This window comes from Pseudorca crassidens, chromosome 11, assembly GCF_039906515.1.
Source record: "Pseudorca crassidens isolate mPseCra1 chromosome 11, mPseCra1.hap1, whole genome shotgun sequence".
Taxonomy (NCBI): domain Eukaryota; kingdom Metazoa; phylum Chordata; class Mammalia; order Artiodactyla; family Delphinidae; genus Pseudorca; species Pseudorca crassidens.
The window spans coordinates 61,618,350-61,640,422 of record NC_090306.1 but is presented as its reverse complement, the minus strand read 5'-3'; the positions used below and the strand labels follow the sequence as shown (position 1 = coordinate 61,640,422).

General features: G+C 38.3%; 1 protein-coding gene across 2 annotated transcripts in view; it reads right to left on the bottom strand.

Moving 5' to 3' along the window:
* The window catches only part of TRHDE (thyrotropin releasing hormone degrading enzyme), a 405,202-nt gene that overhangs the window by 281,098 nt on the left and 102,031 nt on the right, over window positions 1-22,073 (bottom strand). For both annotated transcript variants that reach the window (XR_010932493.1, XM_067697363.1), the window contains exon 3: window positions 4,470-4,596. Coding sequence is in view for 1 of the 2 variants with exons in the window: in XM_067697363.1 (XP_067553464.1) it covers window positions 4,470-4,596 (127 nt within the window). In the remaining variant the exon portion in view is untranslated. The remainder of the gene's footprint in view (window positions 1-4,469; window positions 4,597-22,073) is intronic.

Sequence of the window (22,073 nt, the reverse complement as noted above, 5' to 3'; positions counted from 1 at the left end):
CCCTGACATTTACATATGCGCACATCTCCCCAAAGCACCAGTAGAGTCAGATCAACTGGTGGAGGTCTGTTTGGGGTTTTCTAATGCAAGTCAAAAAAAAAAGAGGCAAGTTCCACAACTCCCTTGACATCTGGGACAGGGACAACCTGTGAGGTAAGGATGTGATCTGTTCACAGAAACAGTTCTTCTCAAAGAGTGGGCATTTTTAGAACACAAATATTTCTCCTTCCCTCTATTTCCAGAACCCTCCCCATGGGGAATTTTCAGAAATGCTGATCTGTGATCTGTACTCGCTGTCTCTAGTTGCAGCATCCACCCCATTTGCTCTCGAGCACACCCATCAGGTTTTTGACCTGAAACTGCTCTTGCCCAGGTCACACGGCAGCCTCAATGAATGATCAATTCTCAGTCCTCATCTATCTCGACTTACCACAATTTATCATCTGCTTTTCTGTGAAATACTTTCTTCACCAAATGCCCAGAACATCTAATATACCTATTTCTTTAGTGCCTTAATCACTTGCTTCTTCTCAGTAGCCTTTACCAGCTCCTAATCTCTCTAACTGCTAAACGGTTCCTATTCTCTTTTTTTTTTTTTGTCTGCATTCAGTCTTCATTGCTGTGTGCAGGCTTTCTCTAGTTGCGGCGAGCGGGGGCTACTCTTCGTTGCGGTCACTGTGGAGGCTTCTCTTGCTGTGGAGCACGGGCTCTAGGTGCACAGGCTTCAGTAGTTGTGGCGCACAGGCTCAGTAGTTGCGGCTCACAGGCTCTAGAGCACAGGCTCAGTAGTTGTGGCACATGGGCTTAGCTGCTCTGCGGCATGTGGGATCTTCCCGGACCAGGGATCAAACCTGTGTCCCCTGCATTGGCAGGCGGATTCTTAACCACTGCACCACCCAGGAAGTCCCTCCTATTCTCTTTTCTACCTGCTCTCACAGCCTTGGTGATCCCGTCCAGTCTCATAGCTTTATACCTCATAAAATGCCGGCAAATGTGTATCTCTAGCTGGATTACTCAGCCAAACTCCATATTTGTAAACTGAACTGTCTACTTGAGTTTCTTACAGACATCAAGTTGCCACGTAAATGTTTAATAGATGTATCAGTCTTTAAAATGCTATCTTTCCACAATCCTTCTCTCTCAGTAAATGGCAATTCCATCCTTCTAGTTCTTAGGCACAAAACCTTGGAATCACTTGTGGTACGTCTCTTTCCCCCAAATCCCACATCCAGTTCATCAGCAAATTTGCTGCCTCTACTTTCAATATATGCCTAGAATTAGACCACTTCTGACTACCTCACACTTAATATCCTAGTCCAAGCAATATCAAATTTTCCCTGAGTCTTGCCATAGCCTCTTAACTGGTTTTCATGCCTCTGCCCTTTCCCCTACAACAGGATCTCTCAACCTCAGCATTATTAATATCTTGGGCTAGATAACTCTTTGTTGTAGGAGGCTGTCATGTGCATTGCAGGATGTTTAGCAGCATCCCTGGCAATAGTACACACTCCACCAGTCCCCCTTGAGTTGTGAAAAACAAAATGCCTCCAGATAGTACCAAGTGCCTCTGAGGGACAGAATCACCCCTCAGTGGAGAACCATTGCCCTACGGTGTATTCAACCTAGTGACAAGAGTGACCCTTTTATAACAAAAGCCAGATTATGTAATACCTCTGCTCAAAACTGACCAATAGATCTCCATCATACCCCCCACAAAAAAACAAACAAACAAAACAACAATAAAAAAACCAAAGTCCTGACCACAGCCTGCTGGCTCTACAGGATCTGTCACTTACCCACTACCCCTTGACCTCATCTCCTATTTCCCACCCCTTTACTCACTCTGCTCCAGCCCTATTTGCCTCTTTGCTGTTTCTCAAATACATGAACAAAGTTCCCATCTCAGAGTCTGGGCACTGTGTTCCCTCTGCCTAGAGTCCACGTTCCATGATATCCACTTGGCTTACTCCTTCACTCCCTTAAGTTCTTTGCCCAAAAGTCAGCTTCCCAATAAAGCTTTCCATATTCACGCATTTAAAACATTCAGCCTTTTCCCCACACCCCATGTGCTCCCCACACTTCCTATCCCTCCATTCTAGCTTTATTTTTAATCGCACTTATCTCCATCTGACATGCTATATGTATCACTAATTGCTTAAATGTCTGGCTCTACCTAATAGAATGTTAAGCCCCAGGTGGAAGTGATTTTTGCCTTCTTTTATTTGCAGCTGCCTCCCAATGACATAGACAAGTGCATATGTGAGGTACTCAATAAATGGTTATTAAATAAATGAGGGAAGGAAGGAAGGAAGGAAGAGAGGAAAGAGGGAAGGGAGAAGGAAGGAAGGGAGGAAGGAGGGAAGGAAGAAGGAAGGAAGGAGGGAGGGAGGGGAGGAAGGAGGGGTTGGAGGGAGGGAAGAATAGGTGTCTTGGAAACCATCTTAGATCTAAAAAGTCACGGCAGATGCAGCTGATATCTAGGATACATCTACATTCATCATTTACAAAGACTGAGTTAATGTCCATAGAATTTATTTAAAATATAATTTGTAATGTACAGTAGAAAGTAAGGATTTGTCAAAATGCTTCTGTGCTTCGGAATTTTTATGTAGGGAGCATTTAGAAAGTATATTTATAAATCCATTAACATATAGCTCTAAATATTTAAAGGTATATTAAATAAGTAGAACTTCAAGAGAAATTTTACAAAGTGCAGGGGATGTGGAAACCCCCCTAGATACATAAAAAGGAGTGTGCTGGGATTAGTCAAATCATTCAATTATATACACCAAAAGGTAGCTTAACAAGTAATAGTAACAGTGAACAAAGCTCTTTTCTACAGATGAAAGACTGCATAGTTCAATTGTGAGTGAAAGAGAGGAACAGAAATGCTTCCTGCTGCAAGCTGACAGTTACATGGAACCCCCTGAAGTTATAAATTGAGTTCCTCTACTAATTACTGGTCTGAAGGGGAAAAAGATTCACATTTTATTTCTCTTGCTGAACGTGCAACATAAGCACTCGTGAATTTTACATTAGGGTCAAGCTGAGAAGTTCCCAGCCTGTTTTACCTGGTGTAGAGAACAGTGTCACCCCCATGCAAATGAAGTCAGGTCTTCCTCTCTGCCTTGGGTGCCTACCAGGGAGATTTCAGTGTAACAGATTCTAATAGGGAAGTTGATATAGAGGGGAAAATAAAGAAGGAAGAACAAAACAAAACATAGATCCTATTTGAAATAAAATTTTGTTTAGAAATTTGAAAGAAAATCTTAGGGATTCTAAGAGCACATGTTTCAAAAGACCTCAGAATTTTGTAATATCACTCATTAAAACTGTATGCTACACCCACTGATAACAATATCAACTATTCTATCTACTTTCTGAATCACTGATTATAAGACCAATAAAGCTATACAGCAGGCAGGTACTTTAGTGAAATAAGCCCATCTCCAGAGACAAGAACCCGCGGTTCAAATGCTAATACTCTTGACCAGGTAAGCACTTTATTTTTGTCAATGAGTGATAACGTTTATGTGGATGCTGATTAACAACACTCCTGAGAAGGAAAATGGATCGGGGAGGAGGGGTGAAGAACAAAAAACGGTTGTGATATTAATATTTCCAAACAGGTTTTCTGAGAAGAAAAAATAGCTTCAGCATTTCTAATGGGTATATATATACCCTTTCTAACTTCCTGGAACATCACAGTTCACTCCCTGTAAAAGCAGCAGCTTCATGCAAATCAGGATAACAAAATTCATTCATGTACTCATTCAACAAATAATTATTGAAACTACTCACTTTGTAAAAGAAAGAAATGTAAACATATTCATGGTGAACACAATCTCCCTCATTGCAATTGTCCTCCTCTCTTGTTTTTATTCTATTTACTGTAACTGTGTACTCAAAATATGACTGAACAAAAATAATCTAATGGACGACTAATACATTCAGGGCTGACGTGTGAGAATTAGGAAACAGAAACTAATCAATGAGTGTCTTCTTAGTGTAAAATATTATATAGTTCTGGGAGTCATCAAGACCTAGCTTGAAATCCCAACTCCTTTTCTTACTGGCTGTCTGAGTAAATGAAAGACTCCCAGGTCTCAATTCCCTTATGAGGAAAATGTTCTAACGGTACCTACCCACAGAGCAGTTGTGAAGATTAAACAAGATGTTGGCAAGCACCCCTCCATAGTGCTTATTCAACAAATTAGCTACTTGAGTTATCTTTCGGAGTCTTAAACTCACATAATGCCTTTCTTAATTCCTATGAGCACTTCTTGGCAAGACTTAAAAACACTGAATTTTATTTTACCTCTTCAGAAGAAACTGTTTTCTGTGCTCATCTTCTCTAAAAATATAACCCTTAGAATTTTCCATGTTTCTGGATGTCTCAAATAAATGCATGAAGAAGAAATTCCACCTTCAAGGAGCCCTTACAATAAAATAACCAAGGAAATTCTTACCTAGTTTTGGCAAGGAATAGGGCACTTGGAAGTAGTCTTCATAAAATTCTATTAATCTCTTTGTTATGTGGAGAGCGTAGTCCCCGGATCCTCTTCTGATAGCATCAGGTCTTGCATATAAGCGTACCTAATTAAAAATATACAGAAAAGTTACTTTAGCCTTTTGATCCTCCAATTTTATCTTCCCTGCATATATGAGCCTATACAAATCACTTTGAATACTACGAATATTAAGCAGCATTCTTGTTCTTATATCAAAGCATGCTGTGGCTGAAAGAACCAAACTTAAACAATTAAAGTAACCAAGTCGAGCAAGTCACAGTTTCCCAGCTTTACAAGTTGACATAGAGAAGATTTATATTGCATCAAAATAAATATTCAAAGTTATCACTTACATGTGCTTGCTAGAGATAGGAAGGTACGGTGGATTAGTATAACGGTTTCCTGACTATGCTGAAAGCAGGCGGGATATGGTGGCTTGGCAGGAGAGAAAATTCATGGTTTGTTAAAGTAACACTGCAGCAAGCTTTGGAAGTATTACCAGGCTGAACAAAAAAAAAAATTTACGCTTCTTCTTTTCTTTGGAAGCAACTATCCAATTGTCCTTATTCCCAATATGCAAAGTAGGATAGAAAACTTTTCATGTACATAAATGATTGCCATTTTGGAAGGCTGTCTGCAACCGTTGCCGGCTTCAAAACCAGCTGAAGTAAGTCATATTTCTAACACAATCTGGATACTTAATATTGATTTTCAAATCAAGCGTTGTATATTATCTAGTCCTTGGCCAAAAAGGAGCCTGAGGCAAAGAACATAAAACTGAACAAAACTAACAACTGTGCAGAAAAGGTTAAAATGAGATTAGTTTTCTTAAAGCTTTCATAAAGCTATCTGGCATCTTTCTTTCCAAAGGCTAAATCTGTTTTTCACAGATGTGGTCCCTATCCTCGTATCAATTCTGTGAATAAGAAATATGTATTTTGTGGAGCAGCGGAGAGCCCGGGAGGTGGGTTTTACTCTTGCTCTGCCACTAACCAAGCTGGGAGATATTGAACAAATTACTTAACCTCTTTGGGTCTCAAGTGTTCTCATTTATAAAATGAAGGTGTTAGCCACCAGCTGGTTGCTAAAGTGCTTTTCAGTTCTAAAACACATTACTTCCAATCCCATTTTACAGATAACGAGGTTGTGTTCTTTGCAAATCACTAAAAAAGTAAATGGTTTACTTGGGGTTTAGAAATGGATCTTTATATTCAACAGGAAGACAAAAGAGAGCTGTACCCAATCATATAAAAATGGATTATACAATTAACTCTTTATTATTCTTGCTTAAGGAAAGACAACAGAGATGTGTATAATCAAAAAGAGCAAGAAGTCAAGGAAAACACATTCTGACTTTGTTAGAAAGACCTATAATTCAATAAGATGTTTACTAAATTCAATAACAATTATTTACTGAAATTGTGAAACGACTTCCCATCTGACAACCAAATGAAATATCAAATGTAGTTCACAGTTGCCTACAGTTTTGGTTGGCAGGACTATAAAACCAAACACTGTCAGGAAACACCACCTGCAACAGCAGAAACTACCACTCTCAGAGAGACAGCGGTTAGGACCCCCTACCCCTGACGTCACCTGCTTATAAACATGCAATGTCTTAAGTTCCCAAAACACAGACCCTAAGGAAAGTATGAGTGTACAGGTGATTTATCAAGGAAGTGTTCTCAAGGAGAAACCTACAAGGGAGCAAGGAAAGCAATATAAGGTAGCATAAAAAGCCAAGCAAGGGTGTAATTTCAAGTGAAGTCCTGGCCTCGGCCTGATCCTACAGGGAGCTCTAGAGTGTAAATTGCACTGGTGAGTTTGTGCTGCCTTGAAGTGAGAGAGCTTCCATATTCCTGCATCTCAGTCTTTGGATACTGGTTACCCAGGAGAAGGCATAAAATCCCAGGCACTTGTTCTTGAAGGATCTGGATGATGCATCTCCTGTGGTCCAAGGAGAGTCCTTGGGAGAAGAGGTCAGGTGTGAACTGTTAGAAGCGAAAGAGTGAGAGTTGGGTGATAAGCACACCAAACAGGAGAGGAGATCTGGTCTGTGCACCAATAGCATACACCGCAGACAAGAATCATTCATTCCTGCATTCACTCATTCAACGAATATTTATTTGGCATCTGCTTTGCACCAGGGCCTGGACTAAGCATTTGTAAGTGATGAAGAAGACATGTTCTCTAACCACAGATGGTACAAAGCATTATTGGGAACAAAAAGTAATGAAAATATAATCCCCATTCTCAAAGAGCTTCCCATTAATAAAGGTAAATTAGATAATAATAACAGATAACGATGCATGCCATATGAATGGTAAGCCATGAGTGCCAAGCGGATATAGAACAGATAGTTTTCAGAAGGTTCAAGGTGAAGTAAATAGTAAATGCATGTTAAAACCATAACCAGGACCACTGCAAAATAATGCAGCAAAAGGTCACTGATTTTACTCAAAAGGAGCATCACTGATTTTAGTAGAAACACAGCCATTCCTGTCAATCAGCTCTACCTGTTAGTCAAGCTATCTGTAGGCCGAGACAAGAGAAGCACAATTAAATCAATCTGGTTGTCAAGATTTGATGGAAATGATCCATCCAATCTGAGTGAGAAGATAAAACGTACCGAGTCTTCATTTACTCATTTATTGCACGCCTGCTGTGTGCCAGGCATTGTACTAGAGAGTAGAAATAGAACAAGAAAAATTTCTGCCAGAAAGTAAACAAAACATTTACTCTTACTGCTCTTAAGAAGCTCACAATATGTGGAGAAACAAACAAATAAATCAACAGCAAAATACAATGTGAGAAATGTAACTGCATTTTGCCTTCCCTCCCATTACAATGGACCCCTGTAATATAATGGAATGAACTCCCATTACAAGGACTGAGCTCCTACCCACGGCCAAACCCTCCACATTCTACCCCTCCTGCCTTTTCGAAGACATTATTCTCAAAATTCTCCCCTTTATCTCCCGTATCGCCAATTTATGCTTCCATACTGGATCCTTTTCATCAGCAAACACATACTCTGTATCGTTTCCTATGTTTAAGAAAAATCTTTGTTGACCACAGTTCCTCCAGCTATGGTTTCCAGCAACGGTCCTTGAAAGAGTTTCCTATATAGTTAGAATTAACATGTAAGTTAACATGCAAACTAGAATACTTTCAAAATAAACAGGAGCACTTAACACCCTGAGACAATAGGTATAAGTAGGGTGCTTGCCCATTTATACTCCCTGTTTCTGGTCTCTCTTGAAGTCACCGCAACAAGGCTTTCATCCCCACTACTCCACCAAAACTGCTCTCATCAGCATCACTTATGGCCCCAGGATGTCAAATCCAACCATCCAACCGTCAGCTCCCAGTCTTCAACATGCTTAACCTATCGGCAGCATTTGACACAGTTGATCATTTCCCCTCTTTCAAACACTTTCTTCACTTGGCTTCTATCTGATTGACCACTCCTTCTCAGCCTCCTGGCTGATTCATCCTTATCCTCTCCCTCATCCCTCTCACTTCTTAATGTTGGAGGATGTCTGATTTTAATCCATAGACATCACTTCTTGGTCTACACTCAGTCCCTTAAAGACAATATCGAGTCCCATGTTTATAAATATTATTTGGATGCTGAAGACCTACCCCATAATTCCAGACTTCCAACTGCCCACTGGACACCTCCACTTGGATATCTAATAAGCTTCTCAAAATTAACACATCTAAAATCCAAATACTCAATCTCTCTCTCTCTCTCTCTCTCTCTGTCTCTCTGTCTCACAAACACACACTCACACACATACACACCTGCTCCTCCTGAAGCCTTTCCATCCAGCTGCCCAAGCCCAATACCTCAAAACCATCCTTGTTTTCCCTCTTTCTCTCACACTCCCAGGTTCAGCTGGTCATCAAATCCTTTTGGATCTACCTTAAAAATATACCCAGGATCCAATCACTTCTCACAACCCCACCACGACCATCCTGGTCGAAGCTTCCTTCATTTCTTGCCTGGATGAGTGCTCTAATTTCCTCCTGATGCCTCATCCCCTACTCCATTCAGCCTCTTCTCTACACAACAACAACAACAAAGTTCCAATTAAAATAAATATCAGGGACTTCCCTGGTGGCGCAGTGGTTAAGAATCCGCCTGCCAATGAAGGGGACACGGGTTTGAGCCTTGGCCCAGGAAGATCCCACATGCCGCAGAGCAACTAAGCCCGTGCGCCACAACTACAAAGCCTGCGCTCTAGAGCCCACGAGCCACAACTACTGAGCCCGCGCACCACAACTACCGAAGCCTGCACGCCTAGAGCCCGTGCTCCGCAACAAGAGAAGCCACCACAACGAAGAGTAGCCCCCGCTCACCACAACTAGAGAAAGCCCGCGCGCAGCAACGAAGACCCAAGGTAGCGAAAAATAAATAAATATCAAATCATACCACTCTTCTTTTTGTCCTCTAGTGGCTTCCCATGTCATTTAGAGTAAAAGTCCAAGTTTTTACAATGGCTCCCAAATCCCTATAAAAACCTAATCCCCTTTACTTCTTGTCTCATTTCCTACCATTTTGCTCCATACTAACCTTATGCCAATTATACACTAGCTTCCTTGGCATTCCTCAAACATGCCAGAGAGATTCTCTCATCAAGGCTTTGAGTTTTCCCCTAGATATCTCCACGGCTCATGCCCTCTCTTCCTTTAGATATACTTTTCCAAATATCTTTGCTTTCTGAGCTGTGCTCCCTCCCACCCCAGGACTCTCTATTCTCCTTCTTTGCTTTATTGTTTCCCATACATTTATCACCATTTAACAAAAGATATGCTTTACTTATTCATTTTGCTTCTGACTGCCTTTTTCCTAAGAATGTAAGTTGCATGAGGGCAAAGATTTTTATCTATTAGTTCTAACCATACAAAAGTGTCATTGTGCTAAGGCAACAATGTTAACCAAATGATAAGTGATTTTGAAGGCAACAGTAAATAGTAGGACTTAATTATAATACTGGTGGTAATTCATGGGGGGATATTAAGCCAGAAAATGATAAAGTTACTTTTGCATGTCAGAAAGATTACGTCAGTGACCTATACCAGGTGAACTGAGATATAGGGGGACGCTTGTGAAGACGTCCAAGAGAAATAAAATTAGAAAAGTGAAGAGATACATAGTGATAGGTAAGACTGGATACGTAAAGAGAAACCTCAAACCAAATTAAAGAAGGGCCTGTAAACCAAATGGTAGAATACTAATTCACTCCTACAGGCATAGGCAAGTCACAGATTTTAAGCCACAGAATGACATAATCAGAATTAAGTTTTAATTGATGATGCTAGCTGCAGTACAGATGATAGATGAGGAGAGACTAGGATCAAACAAAGGAAATACGTTAGACTATTGTAGTGAAAGTTGACGGTGGTTTGGACAGGGAGAGATGGCAGGAGGGATGCAGAAAAATGGAAAGATTTATTCAATTGGTCCTAACATTCTATTGAACAAGTCCTTTAGTTACCAAATAAAGCCAATTGTAGTCACATTCTTAGTAATGAACAATCATTCACCTTATCTGTACCTGTCTCACTCCAGTGCCCAGTTGGAACAAGCGAGACCAGCTGAAGGATGGGGGTGGGGGTGGGGGAAGTCCAAAATATTTCACAAACTGGATAATTCCTTTGTTGTTAGTCAAGAGTTGGCTGTGCAATAATTCATTTTATTACTGTGAAAAAAAATCACAGTCGTTTTCTTCTTTTAGAGCAACTAGGTTCTACTTAATCATAACATAGAAACTAAATCTTCAAAAAGAGTTATCACTCAAAAGCAATGAAATATAATTTTATTACACCTGCTCACTTGCTCATCTGACATTCCACGATAAGAGCCCAGCTCTGAAAATGTAAATTGCTAACCAGGCTTTATCTCTCCCTCTGCGTAGCTTCTTCCTACAACCAATATAAACCAAACTGCACATTAAGGTCCAGTAGAAAGGACATTATACTAGGAACTGGCACACAGGGATGTGAGACTCAGCTTTCTCAGTAACGACTGTCAACTTGGGAAAGTCTGTAAACTTCTCTGGGTCTCAGTTCAGAGTTCCTTCCAGGGGTAATAGTTTATCATTATCTATATATCATATTAACCCTGAGAGGCTGGTGCATCATACTAATTTGCCTAAATTGTTCTCATCTAGTCACTAATTATTTTGAAAAGAAAATAATGAAAAGGTTTTGTTTTTAATCTTCACTCAGTTTAACTCCTTGACATTTTTTGCTTCCCTTGAAAATACATACCAACTACTCAGCCGTCATTCTCCATCCTTTAATCGAGTGTTCCTCTTTTTATTTCCCTGAACTGTCCATGAACTTGGTACTGATCAGACAGACATAACTATAGTAGTCAGCCAATACGAAATAGAAGAAGCTGGCCTTGGAAAACATGATCTTGTGGCCCCACTACTGTGGGAATACACAGCAGCAATGAGCTAAGGTTTAGGAGCTACATATTTTTGATCCCATAGAAAACTTAAATGCCCAAAATAGGTATTCCTAGGGGGCTTCTGTTTGACCCAGTGGCCTTTACTCTGTAGTTTCATGGACCCTCTATATTTAAAGTATGTTTGTTTTATCTTTTTATAGGATTTTAAGTCCAGTCGATCCTTGAACAACATGGGTTTGAACTGCACAGATCCACTTATATACGAAATTTTTCAATAAGTACATTGGAAAATTTTTTGCAGATTGCAACAATTTGAAAAAAAAACATGAACCACGTAGTCTAGAAATATCAAAAAACTTTTAAAAAGGTGAGACATGTCATGAATGCATAAAATATATGCAGATATGCATATAACATACCAAATATGTGTTAACTGACTGTTATCAGTAAGGCTTCTGGGTCAACAGTAGGCTCTTAGTAGTTAAGTTCTGGGGAGTCCAAAGTTATACATGAATTCTCAACTGTGCAAGGGGTCGGTTCCCCTAACCCCCTTACTGTTCAAGGCTCAACTGTGTTTTGATCATAGAAGGGGGAAAATACTAAAGGTAGACACCATCACCCCATTGGTCATCTCACTTTCTCACAGTAACAGGGATGGCAATTAAGTTTCAACTTATTCTGACAACTGAGAGTGGCTTCTTTTTTTTTTTTTTTTGCGGTACGCGGGCCTCTCACTGTCGTGGCCTCTCCCGTTGCGGAGCACAGGCTCCGGACGCGCAGGCTCAGCGGCCATGGCTCACGGGCCCAGCCGCGCCGCGGCATGTGGGATCTTCCCGGACCGGGGCACGAACCCGTGTCCCCTGCATCAGCAGGCGGACTCTCAACCACTGCGCCACCAGGGAAGCCCCTGAGAGTGGCTTCTTAGAGGACATGTCAGGAGAAAACTTGAGACCACATCTGCACTTGTCAGGAGAAAGCGCCATGATCTGTGAAATGCCATCTGTGCTGCTAGGGGTAGGAGAGGTGGCACTGATGTCAGATATATGCCATTATTAGGACAGAATATTCTTTGGAAAGGAGTCATAATGGTAGGAAACTTTAGATAAGTTCAAACTGACCGTCTCTGATAGCTGTGCAACTCAGAATTAGAACATCCAAGACAGTTAAATGACATCATCAATGGGATATTTAGTTAGTTAGCTATCTAATGAGCATATATTAATGGTCATGTGCTGACTGTCCAAAGGTAAGCAAAAGAGACATGGTCTCTTCTCTCAAGAAGCTTGCAGTCCAGTGGGGAGATACAGCAACTAAGTCTAATCATTGAGAAAATCAATGTGGACCAAATTTACAATGGCTCTTCAAAGAAGTTCTCTCCATAGAGATGGTGATTCATCAGAACAGGGACAGAGAACCATGGAAGTGAAGAGAAGCAAACAACTATTCAAGTTCTTATGTATAATGTTCTACTTTCATTGTATTAAAGATTTCAAAGGAAAAGTAAAAATATATATACAATTGTAATATAACGCAAATAAGTAAACACATGCAGTTGTCAGAAATATTATAAAATTTTACACTAAATAATTCTGGAGACTTTCTTCTAATAATTTAAAATACTTCACAGATTTTCTTATTTATCTTTACAAAATACCTGTAGAATCAGTATGGTGTTCAGCAGTGAATTCTGATTTTGTAGATGAAGGATCTGAAAAGAAGTTTTTCTATAGTCACTGAGCCATTTTAAAGGACAGTGAAACTAAATTTCTCTAGTATCTTTCTTCTAGACTGGTTTAATTATTTGTTGTGTTAAAAATGAATTGTGGTAGTTGCTATACAATTATGTGAAACAGTGTGTAGTTACACCATACAGCAAAGGGAAAAAAAAATTTTATAGCACTAGCACACCTGTTAAATAAAGACTTGAATAACATTTGCTCTGATTTGACGTTTGTAGTTTGGTATGTTAAGTTAAATAAACCTTCTGGCTTGCCAGAGTTATTCTCTGAGAAAAGTTCATACTGAAAGAGTACATTAAGAACTTTGGAAGACACAGAAATTATTTCATGCCTTTCAAATTTCACTCTAATAACAATAACAAATTTGCTTTTCCTTTCACCTAACTGAAAAAAATCAGTCCCTTTCTTTAATAACTGCAAAACAATGATGTGTTGTCACTAAACTCTCCACCATTACAGCTGAATTCATTCGCCTATGTGAATATAATTTGATTTGGGGGTTCTTCATACAAATCAATAAAACAAAACAAGACAGGCAGAAGGGAGCAGGTGCTTTTCACACTATGTAGAAGAAAAATACATCGATACAAGGAGGGAAGGATGTTGTAAACAAGAAGCTAAAAGCCCAAGAGTATTCGTCTTCTTTAAAATTCGGAAGATACCGGGTTTTTTGCAAAGAAAAAGGAAAATAAATACACACAAAACTCTGACAGAAACAAGGAGCCAGAACCCAGATGCACAAGCCAATAAACATAGGGAGGAGGCTGCAAGGGGGATGGGGAAGGAGCTGGCGTGACTGGAGCAGGTGGTACAAGGGCAGGAGGCAGACCTTGCCCCCCAAAGATTGTTCTAATCCTTAGAACCTGTGAATGTTATCAAAGGGACTTTGATTGTGATTAAATTAAGAATTTTGACATGAGGAGATTATCCTGGATTATTCAGGTGGGCCCTAAATGTCATCACAAATGTCCTACTAAGAGGGAGGCAGAAGGAGTTTTGACTACAGAAAAGGAGAATGCAATAGGATGACAGAAGCAGAGAGAAATGTGAAGATGCAAAGAAGTAGAAAGAGCTCATAAATCACTAAATGCAAGACATGCAGCTCTAGGAGCTGGAAAGGCAAGGACCAGATCCTCCTCTAGAGCCTCCAGAGGGAACCAGCTTTGCCAACACCCTGATTTCAACCCTGTTAAAACTCATTTTAGATTTCTAACCTCTGGAATAGGAAGAGAATAAACTTGTATGGCATTAAGTCACTGAGTTTCTGGTAATTTATTACAGCAGCAATAGAAAGCTAGTATAACTTTTTTTTATCTTCATGCCAGTTAACACACTGATTTGTGTTAGATTTTCAGCTTCATATAAGAGCATATTTTGTACTTCTCTGTGTGTCACTCTTTCTGTTGTAGACATAATTATTTACAGCTTTCAATCTGCTAATGTTGGCACACCTGATTTACTTACATATATTATTACCAAGCACATAACACATTATTGCATGTAATTGATACACACACACAAAAGTGAAATGATTGAGTAAAAGAATCATCTACAGCAATAATTTTCTAAGTGTTGTCTCATTATGCTTTGCAGCAGAATCACCTGGAGTAATTGTTTAAAATTCAGACTCCTGGGTCAATACATTGCAGAAATTCTGAATCACCTCTCTCCATGGGGCCCTAAAATCTTCATTTTAACAAACTTACCAATTGAATTACATATACACTAAAATTGAAGAACTACTGGCCTAGAGTCACCTAAGAACCTTTAGTTCATTCAGCCCCACAGCAAGCAAGCCTCAAGACTGGAAAGAAATACTTAGCAAAAGACTAACACATAGGAAAACATATATATCCTTATTCCTTAAATCTCTTTCAACATCAAAGTCTTCAATGAAGATACATTCAACATGACTGTTATTATTTTTAACTCGAAAAACTAATCTTTCTTTCCCCTGCACAATAAACTATAAACAACAGATGAGTCAGATCCAGTGTTTGGAAACCAGTAAAAGTTGTTTAATACTGTCACACCCCATAGATAAAATGGTAGCATTTAATCCCTCTCTGAGATAGAGTACATCTTTTGTAGTAAACTGAATTGCAGGTTTGTTTGGTTTTTTTTAGTGAGATAAAATAAATGTAGAGAATTTCCTTATTAAGCCATCCATTTTATGCCTGGTCAAATTTCTTCAGCAAGACTGACACCCAAGAACATCTACTTGTAAATACAGGAGCTCAGGGCTCAGTTGGATTCAGTTTCAATTTGTTTTGTCCCATCTGACCTTTTATTCCCTGCTTTCCAGCAACCTGTTGACCTTACTTTTATGTATGCCACCTTCTCCTCCAACTCAGCACCATCCAGTTCAAACACAGCATCCCTCCTGCACCAACCCTCTCTTGTGGATCTTTCAATGATGCAGGCAGCCTTCCACTACCTAGGGGTCAGAACTCAGAATTCCTTTGTCCATTCACTCATTTAATAAGTATTTATTGAGAGTCTACTCTGTACCAGGTGCTCTTCTAGAAAGTAACCCAAACAAATAAAAATCCCTACCATGGAAGTTTATATTCTGGTAGGAAAGATGGATAAACACAAACAATACAAATAAATGCTACAATAATACACTATAAATAGTAAACAATACAAATAAATACAAATAATATATAGCATATTAAATAGTAATAAGTGTTCAACATTAAAGTAGAAAGTTAGAAAGTAGAAAGTTAGAAAATGTCAAAGGCCATGGAAAGCCTCACTGAGAAGGTGGTATTTGAGTAAAAATATAAAATAAGTAAGGATGTGAGCAACGTGGATACAGATTCCAGGAAGAGCTACTTATGAGTGTCCTGAAAACTTTCATTTCAGTCCTCAAGCCTCCCCATTCAACTCTTTCTTTAAAGAAACTACAAAATATTCCAATCATAGAGAAATCATATAGAAAAGTACAGTACAAAAGTGCAGTATTCTTATACCCCTAACAGATTTAAATAATGTTGATATTTTTCCCCATTTGCTTCAGATATTTTTTAACCATGTAAGACATTACAATTCCATTGAGGCAATACACCCCCTTCTTACCACGCCCCTCCCTCCCACTCTAGAATTAACCATGGCCATGAAGTACAGGCTTCAGTAGACTTTCAATTCATGTTATAATTGTCCTTCGTTTTAATGGGCATCACCAATTTCTCTTCAAAGGAGCTATACCAATTTACATCCCACCAGCAATGTATGACAGTCCCTGCTTCCCCACATCCTCATAAATTTTGAAATGTATGTTCATCAATGGTCATAAAATGGTGTCTGGTTGCTAGTTGTAATTTGCATCATCCTAGTAATGCAGGTGTTAAGCACCATTTCAAATGTATATTGGCTTATATGTTCCCGTTCTGCAAACTGCCCTGTTCCTTTGCCTAGTCTTCCATTGGATCATTTACCTATTTTCTCATGGTTCATAGTAGTCCTTTGTATATTCTGGACAGTAGTCATTTGCCTGTGTATGATTTACAAAAATCTTCTCCTAGTCTGTGCTAGTCTTGTACATTATGTCCCTGATCAAATAAAATGTTTTACTTTTAATGCAGTCAAATAACAAATGTTCCCTTTAGGGTTTCTGCTTTCTGGGTCTCTTTAAAGAAATCTTTCATTGCCCTCAAGGTCAAAAAATATTTTTTCCTATATTTCCTTCTAAGATTTTTAAACTTTTTCTTTTCAAAGTCAGAGTTTTAACCCATGCAGAATGTATTTATGTGAATAATGGGAAATAGTGATCTCATTTTACTTTTTTCTATATGGATGATCAATTGTCTCAGTACTATTTATTGAAGAGTCCTGCCTTCCCAACTGATTTATAATGCCTCTCTCCGTATACAAAGTTCTCATACAAACTTAGATCGCCATTGTTTTCTGTTGGTCAGTATGTCTATCACTGTGCCAACAGCACCTTCTGGAATCACTAAAACTAAATAATAAATTGTGGACTTCCCTGGTGGCACAGTGGTTAAGAATCCACCTGCCAATGCAGGGGACATGGGTTCGATCCCTGGTCCGGGAAGATCCCACACGCCGTGGAGTAACTAAGCCCGTGCACCACAACTACTGAGCCTGTGTCTAGAGCTCACGAGCGACAACTACTGAAGCCCACGTGCCACAACTACTGAAGCCCACGCGCCTAGAGCCTGTGCTCCACAAGAGAAGCCACCGCAATGAGAAGCCCGTGCACCACAACAAAGAGTAGCCCCGCTCACCGCAACTAGAGAAAGCCTGCATGCAGCAACGAAGACCCAATGTAGCCAAAAAATAAATAATTTAATTTTCAAAAAAATAAATAAGTAATAAACTGTGAGGTCTAATAAGACCAGTACTTTTCCTTAATTCTTTTCAAAGCTTCCTTATTATTCTATATGAATTTTAGGATCATTTTCCACATTTACACAAAAAAAATCCTCTTGGGGACTTGGATAAATTGCACTAGATTTGCATGTTAATATGACACCTTCAAATGTTAGATCTTAACACCGATGTCCATGGAATATCTCTCGATTATTTCAGTCTTTATCCCATTTTTAAGTTTATCAATTTCCTTCATATAAGCCTTGCACATCTTCTATTAGATTTACTTCTAGATACCTTATGGTTTGTTGTTACTGTGAATGGGATTTGAAAAATCATATTTCTAATCTATTGTTTCTGAAATTAGCCACTTACTGATTTTAGTAAAATGACTTTGAAACTAGCCAACTGTCTGAAATAACTCTAATAGTTTTTCTGCTTTGTTTTGTGTTGACTGGTCTCAGTCAAGATTTCTAAAACAATGCCAAATTTTTTAAAAAAGCAGTGAAAGAAGGCATCCTTATCTTATTTTTCACTGTATTTGGAATGCTTCTACTGTTTCACTACCAACTATAATTCTTGCTGCCAGATAAGGAAATTCCCTTCTATTCATTGTTTGCCAAGAATTATGTCAAGAATAGTGTTGGATTTTTCTAATGCTTTCATCGTATCTATTCAGATGATATTTTTCTTCTTTTTTTCCTGTGTTCCATTAGGGTCGTGAATCATAATAATAAATTTTCTAGTGTTAACCGTTTGCTTTCCTGGGGAGAGGGTGGGGGCGGGGTAACCTACTTAGATGTGTTGGGAAGGTTTTCGTTTGTTTAAGATTTACCTTTTCCCAGAAAGTGTTTTAACTAAAACACAACTATAAAACTGTGTAACCTGGTGGTTTTGTGTGTGAGAGGACAGATTTTGATTAGTGATTCACTATATCTATGGTTATTGATAATTCATGTTTTTCTTAAAATTATGCATTTCATCTAAGTTTTAAAAGCATGAGAAAGAATTTCTCCATAATATTCTCTATTTTTGAAATCTCTCCATGTACTTTCAATTCTAATAATATTTGTACTTTCTTTTTTCTCTTGATTAAAACTGTCAGAGGTATGTCTTATAGTCTTTTCAAAGAATTCTCTTATGGTTTCATTAAGCCTTCTATTATTTCTTACTTTTTTATTTCACTGATTTTTAATCTTATCTTTATTATTTTCCTGCTTCTTTCATTATACCCTGTTATTTCTCTAAATGTTTCAATAAAATGATCAGCTGATGAATTTTAAATCATTCATGTTTTAATATGATCCTTAAGCCTCTTTATACTATATTCTTTAAGGCTCTAAATTCCTTCTAAGCATAGCTTTTACTTGCATCCATGAAATTTAATAAGCAGTGTTCTCATTTTTCATTAATTTCTAAATATTTCATAACTTCCTATTTGACCCATAAATTATTTAGAAGTATGTCCTTAACTTCCTAATGTATGTGATTTCCAGGTTACTTTTCTTTATTATTCCTATCTAACGTTATTGCCAAAAGCCTGGGCCATTTGACACTGATTCTTGGTATTTCTTCGTATTCTTTCTAGACCAGTAATTAACGAAGTTTGTAAGCAATGGATCTAGATGCTTGAAAACAATGTTTAACCACTAATTTTTAGGTAAATGGTTCTAAATATATTGAGATTAATATTGTTTTGTTTATATCTTCTAAATCTCTATTAGGTTTTTTGCTTTATGTTCCTGAGAAAGATATTAAAATCTCCCATAAGCCCATTGATTTGGTTGTCCATCTATAGTTCTGCCAATTTCTGCCTCGTATATCAATACTTTGAGTCAATATTATTAGGTGCATATGGGTTCATGTCTTCCAGGTGAAATCCTCTTATAATTTCAGCCTCAATAGTGTGAACACCTTAAAAAATATTTCATCAAATATCACTGACTTTATCCTTCCTTTTACATTCAAAATTGTGGGCTTTATATTTAAGATGCATCTTCTGTCAAGCATAGAGTCATATTTTACTTCTTTATCCAATTTTTTGTTCAATTTATTTAAACTAAAACAAAACAAAAACAACTTTATTCATTCTATATTTTAATAGGTAAATTTAGTGTAGACAGATATATAGATATAGCTACAGATAGATTCCTATTGTTCTACTATTTTTCAATGTTTGCTATCCATCTTGCTTTTACTTTGCTTCTTTTTTCTCCTTTCCTGCTTTAAGTAGATCTATCATTTTTTCTCTGTTCCATTTTTATCCTTTTTGTCATTTCAAAATTGTATAAACTAATATTTCTATCTACTCTTTCAGTAGTTGCACTTAAATGTCAGTGCGTGATGACTTTATACAGTCTAATGTTAATCTGTATCTCTACATGCCTTGAGAACAAGGACCTGAATACACTATACATTCAGTATAGTGTGGTTTTCAAGTGACCAGGTCTGGAGCTAGACTACCTGGATCTAGATCCTGGCTCTATCTCTTCCTAACATTTAATAGGTAAGTTACTAACCATCACTCTGCATCAGTCCCTTCATCAGAAAAATTAAATTAATGATAAAAATGCTAATTGTAAGTGCTTGAGAATTATGAGAATTAAATTAGTCACAATGTGGAAAGGGTTGAGAGAAGTGGCTAGTATATATGTTAGCTGTTATGGATTTTCACTTTCATATTATACTACTGTTATAAGTCATTTTTTACATCATCAAAGTTAGTCATCATTATTATTTCACAGGTGATATTTATTTAAATTTACCAACAGGTTTACCAATCCTTGCTTCACCATTGCTTCTTTCTTTCTAGGTTAAATTTTCTTCTCCCTGGGGTATATCCTATAGTCATTCTTTTCACAATGGTCTGTAAACAGAAAACTCTTCCAGTCCTTCTTTCTCTGGAAATGTCTGTATTTTGCCTTCACTCATAATTAATAATTTATCAGAATATGGAAGCCCAATTAGGACACGACTTTAACTTTCTCTCAACATTTTGGAAGTTTGTATCACACTATCTAGGGGACTCTGTTGTCACTGATGAGATGTCTACTTGTCATTCCTTTCTCAATAGGTGATCTTTCTTTTCTCTCTGATTACTTTTTTTTAAACATGAATAGTTTTAAATTTTCAGAAAGAAAGTGATATATAATGTATAATGGAGTATAATGAACCAGTATAATGAACCCCTGTATTATCATCTCCTAGATTCAACAATTATCAAGAATTTGCTTCATCTATCTTTTTCTTTTTTCACCTGAAGTATTTTAAAGGAAATCACAGACATTATGTCATTTCACTCATACGATATACATCTCCAAAACTATGTTTTTTTAATTTAACCACGATATCATTATACATCTTACAAAATGGTCTCCAGCTGCCTTTACGGCTTTTTTCCTTGAGTTTGGTGTTTCATAGTTTTACCGCAATGCTTCTGATGTGGCTTTGTTTTTCCTTATCCTGCTCAGGTCACTTTTGATCTCCCTTCCACTACAACACACTATCCCAAATCTAATCCATCAACCAAGCCCTTTTAATTTTACCTTTTTTAATAGACTTTTAATCCATCACTTCTCTCCATATCCACTGCCATCCAAGTCAAGTGATCCCATCTCTCTCCTGAACTATTGTTAATAACTTCAAAACTTCCATTCCATTCCTTCCCCGCTATATCCAATCTTCACAAGGTAGCCAGACAGTTCTTTTCAGAATACAAATTTGCTGACGTAACCTCTGTCTTCAAACCTTCATTTTTCTGGGAGGAAAAGGGTCTAGGAGGTCCACGTGGTCAGTCTCTAACCAGCTGTGCATAGATCGTTCACTTAATCTTGATATTGCCCTAACATGTACCCTCCACCACAGCCGTGACCACGTTCTAACTGACTTTTAAGACTCATGCATTTTCCCATCCCTTCTCTAGGGAAACCATCCTTGGAATCCAAATCTAGATCAAGGTTTGGTTTCGTCCTTTTTTATAAGTTAACAGACAGAACACATGGCACAACTGCGATTCTGCACCTTCAGTTTTTTGATGTGGTTATTTGATAAATGCCAGTCTCCCCAGGATAATAAGAGTTCCAAGAAAGCTCCTAACTGTATCCTCATGCTTAAAAGAGGAACTCACACAAAGCAGGAACTCAACTCAGCATCGGTCAAATGAATGAATGAATGAACGAATGCATGACCGTCCAGGCATTCCTCCTCTGTGCTTCCAATCCCATCTGCAAACTCCTATCATATAGTACTCATCATATTTGACATTATTAGTAGTTTTCCACTCAGTCTTCCCAAATATATTATGATCCCCTAAGGGGCAGGTAATGTGTTTGGTACACTTTTATATCTCCAGCAACTGGCCTGGTGCCTATATGTAACATGTATTTAACTATAAAGGAAGAAATGAGTAGAGGGACATTAATTTTGATTGGTTCTCAGGCACAAGGAACTGAATAGATCATTCTTCTTAATTTATACATTCATTCTTCATTCCCATTTTACTTATCTGAGCACCTGTTATACCCCAGGTACTGATTTAGATTCAAGGGACAGACCAACAAAGCAGACTAGACTTTGGCCCACACTGAGCTTATGCCATGCCATGCTTTCATCAGTGACCTGTGAATGTTTCCTCTTCTGTTTTTAGATTTGATTTTTTTTGATACACCTTTATTGGAGTATAATTGCTTCACAACGCTGTGTTTCTGCTGTATAACAAAGTGAATCAGCTATATGTGTATATATATCCCCATATCCCCTCCCTCTTGAGCCTCCCTCCCACCCCCCCATCCCACCCCTCTAGGTCGTTGAAAAGCACCGAGCTGATCTCCCTGTGCTATGCAGCTGCTTCCCACCATCTATCTATTTATTTCACATTTGGTAGTGTATATATGTCCATGCTACTCTCACTTTGCCCCGGCTTCCCCCTCCCCCTGCCCTGTGTCCTATTGCTTTCCCCTTTATTCCCTATTTCCAAGACCATTCCTCACTCCTTGGTAACTACTCTTATGCATTTTCTATCCACCCAACATACCTGTTTTTACATGTAAGTATATCCAGGAAAAC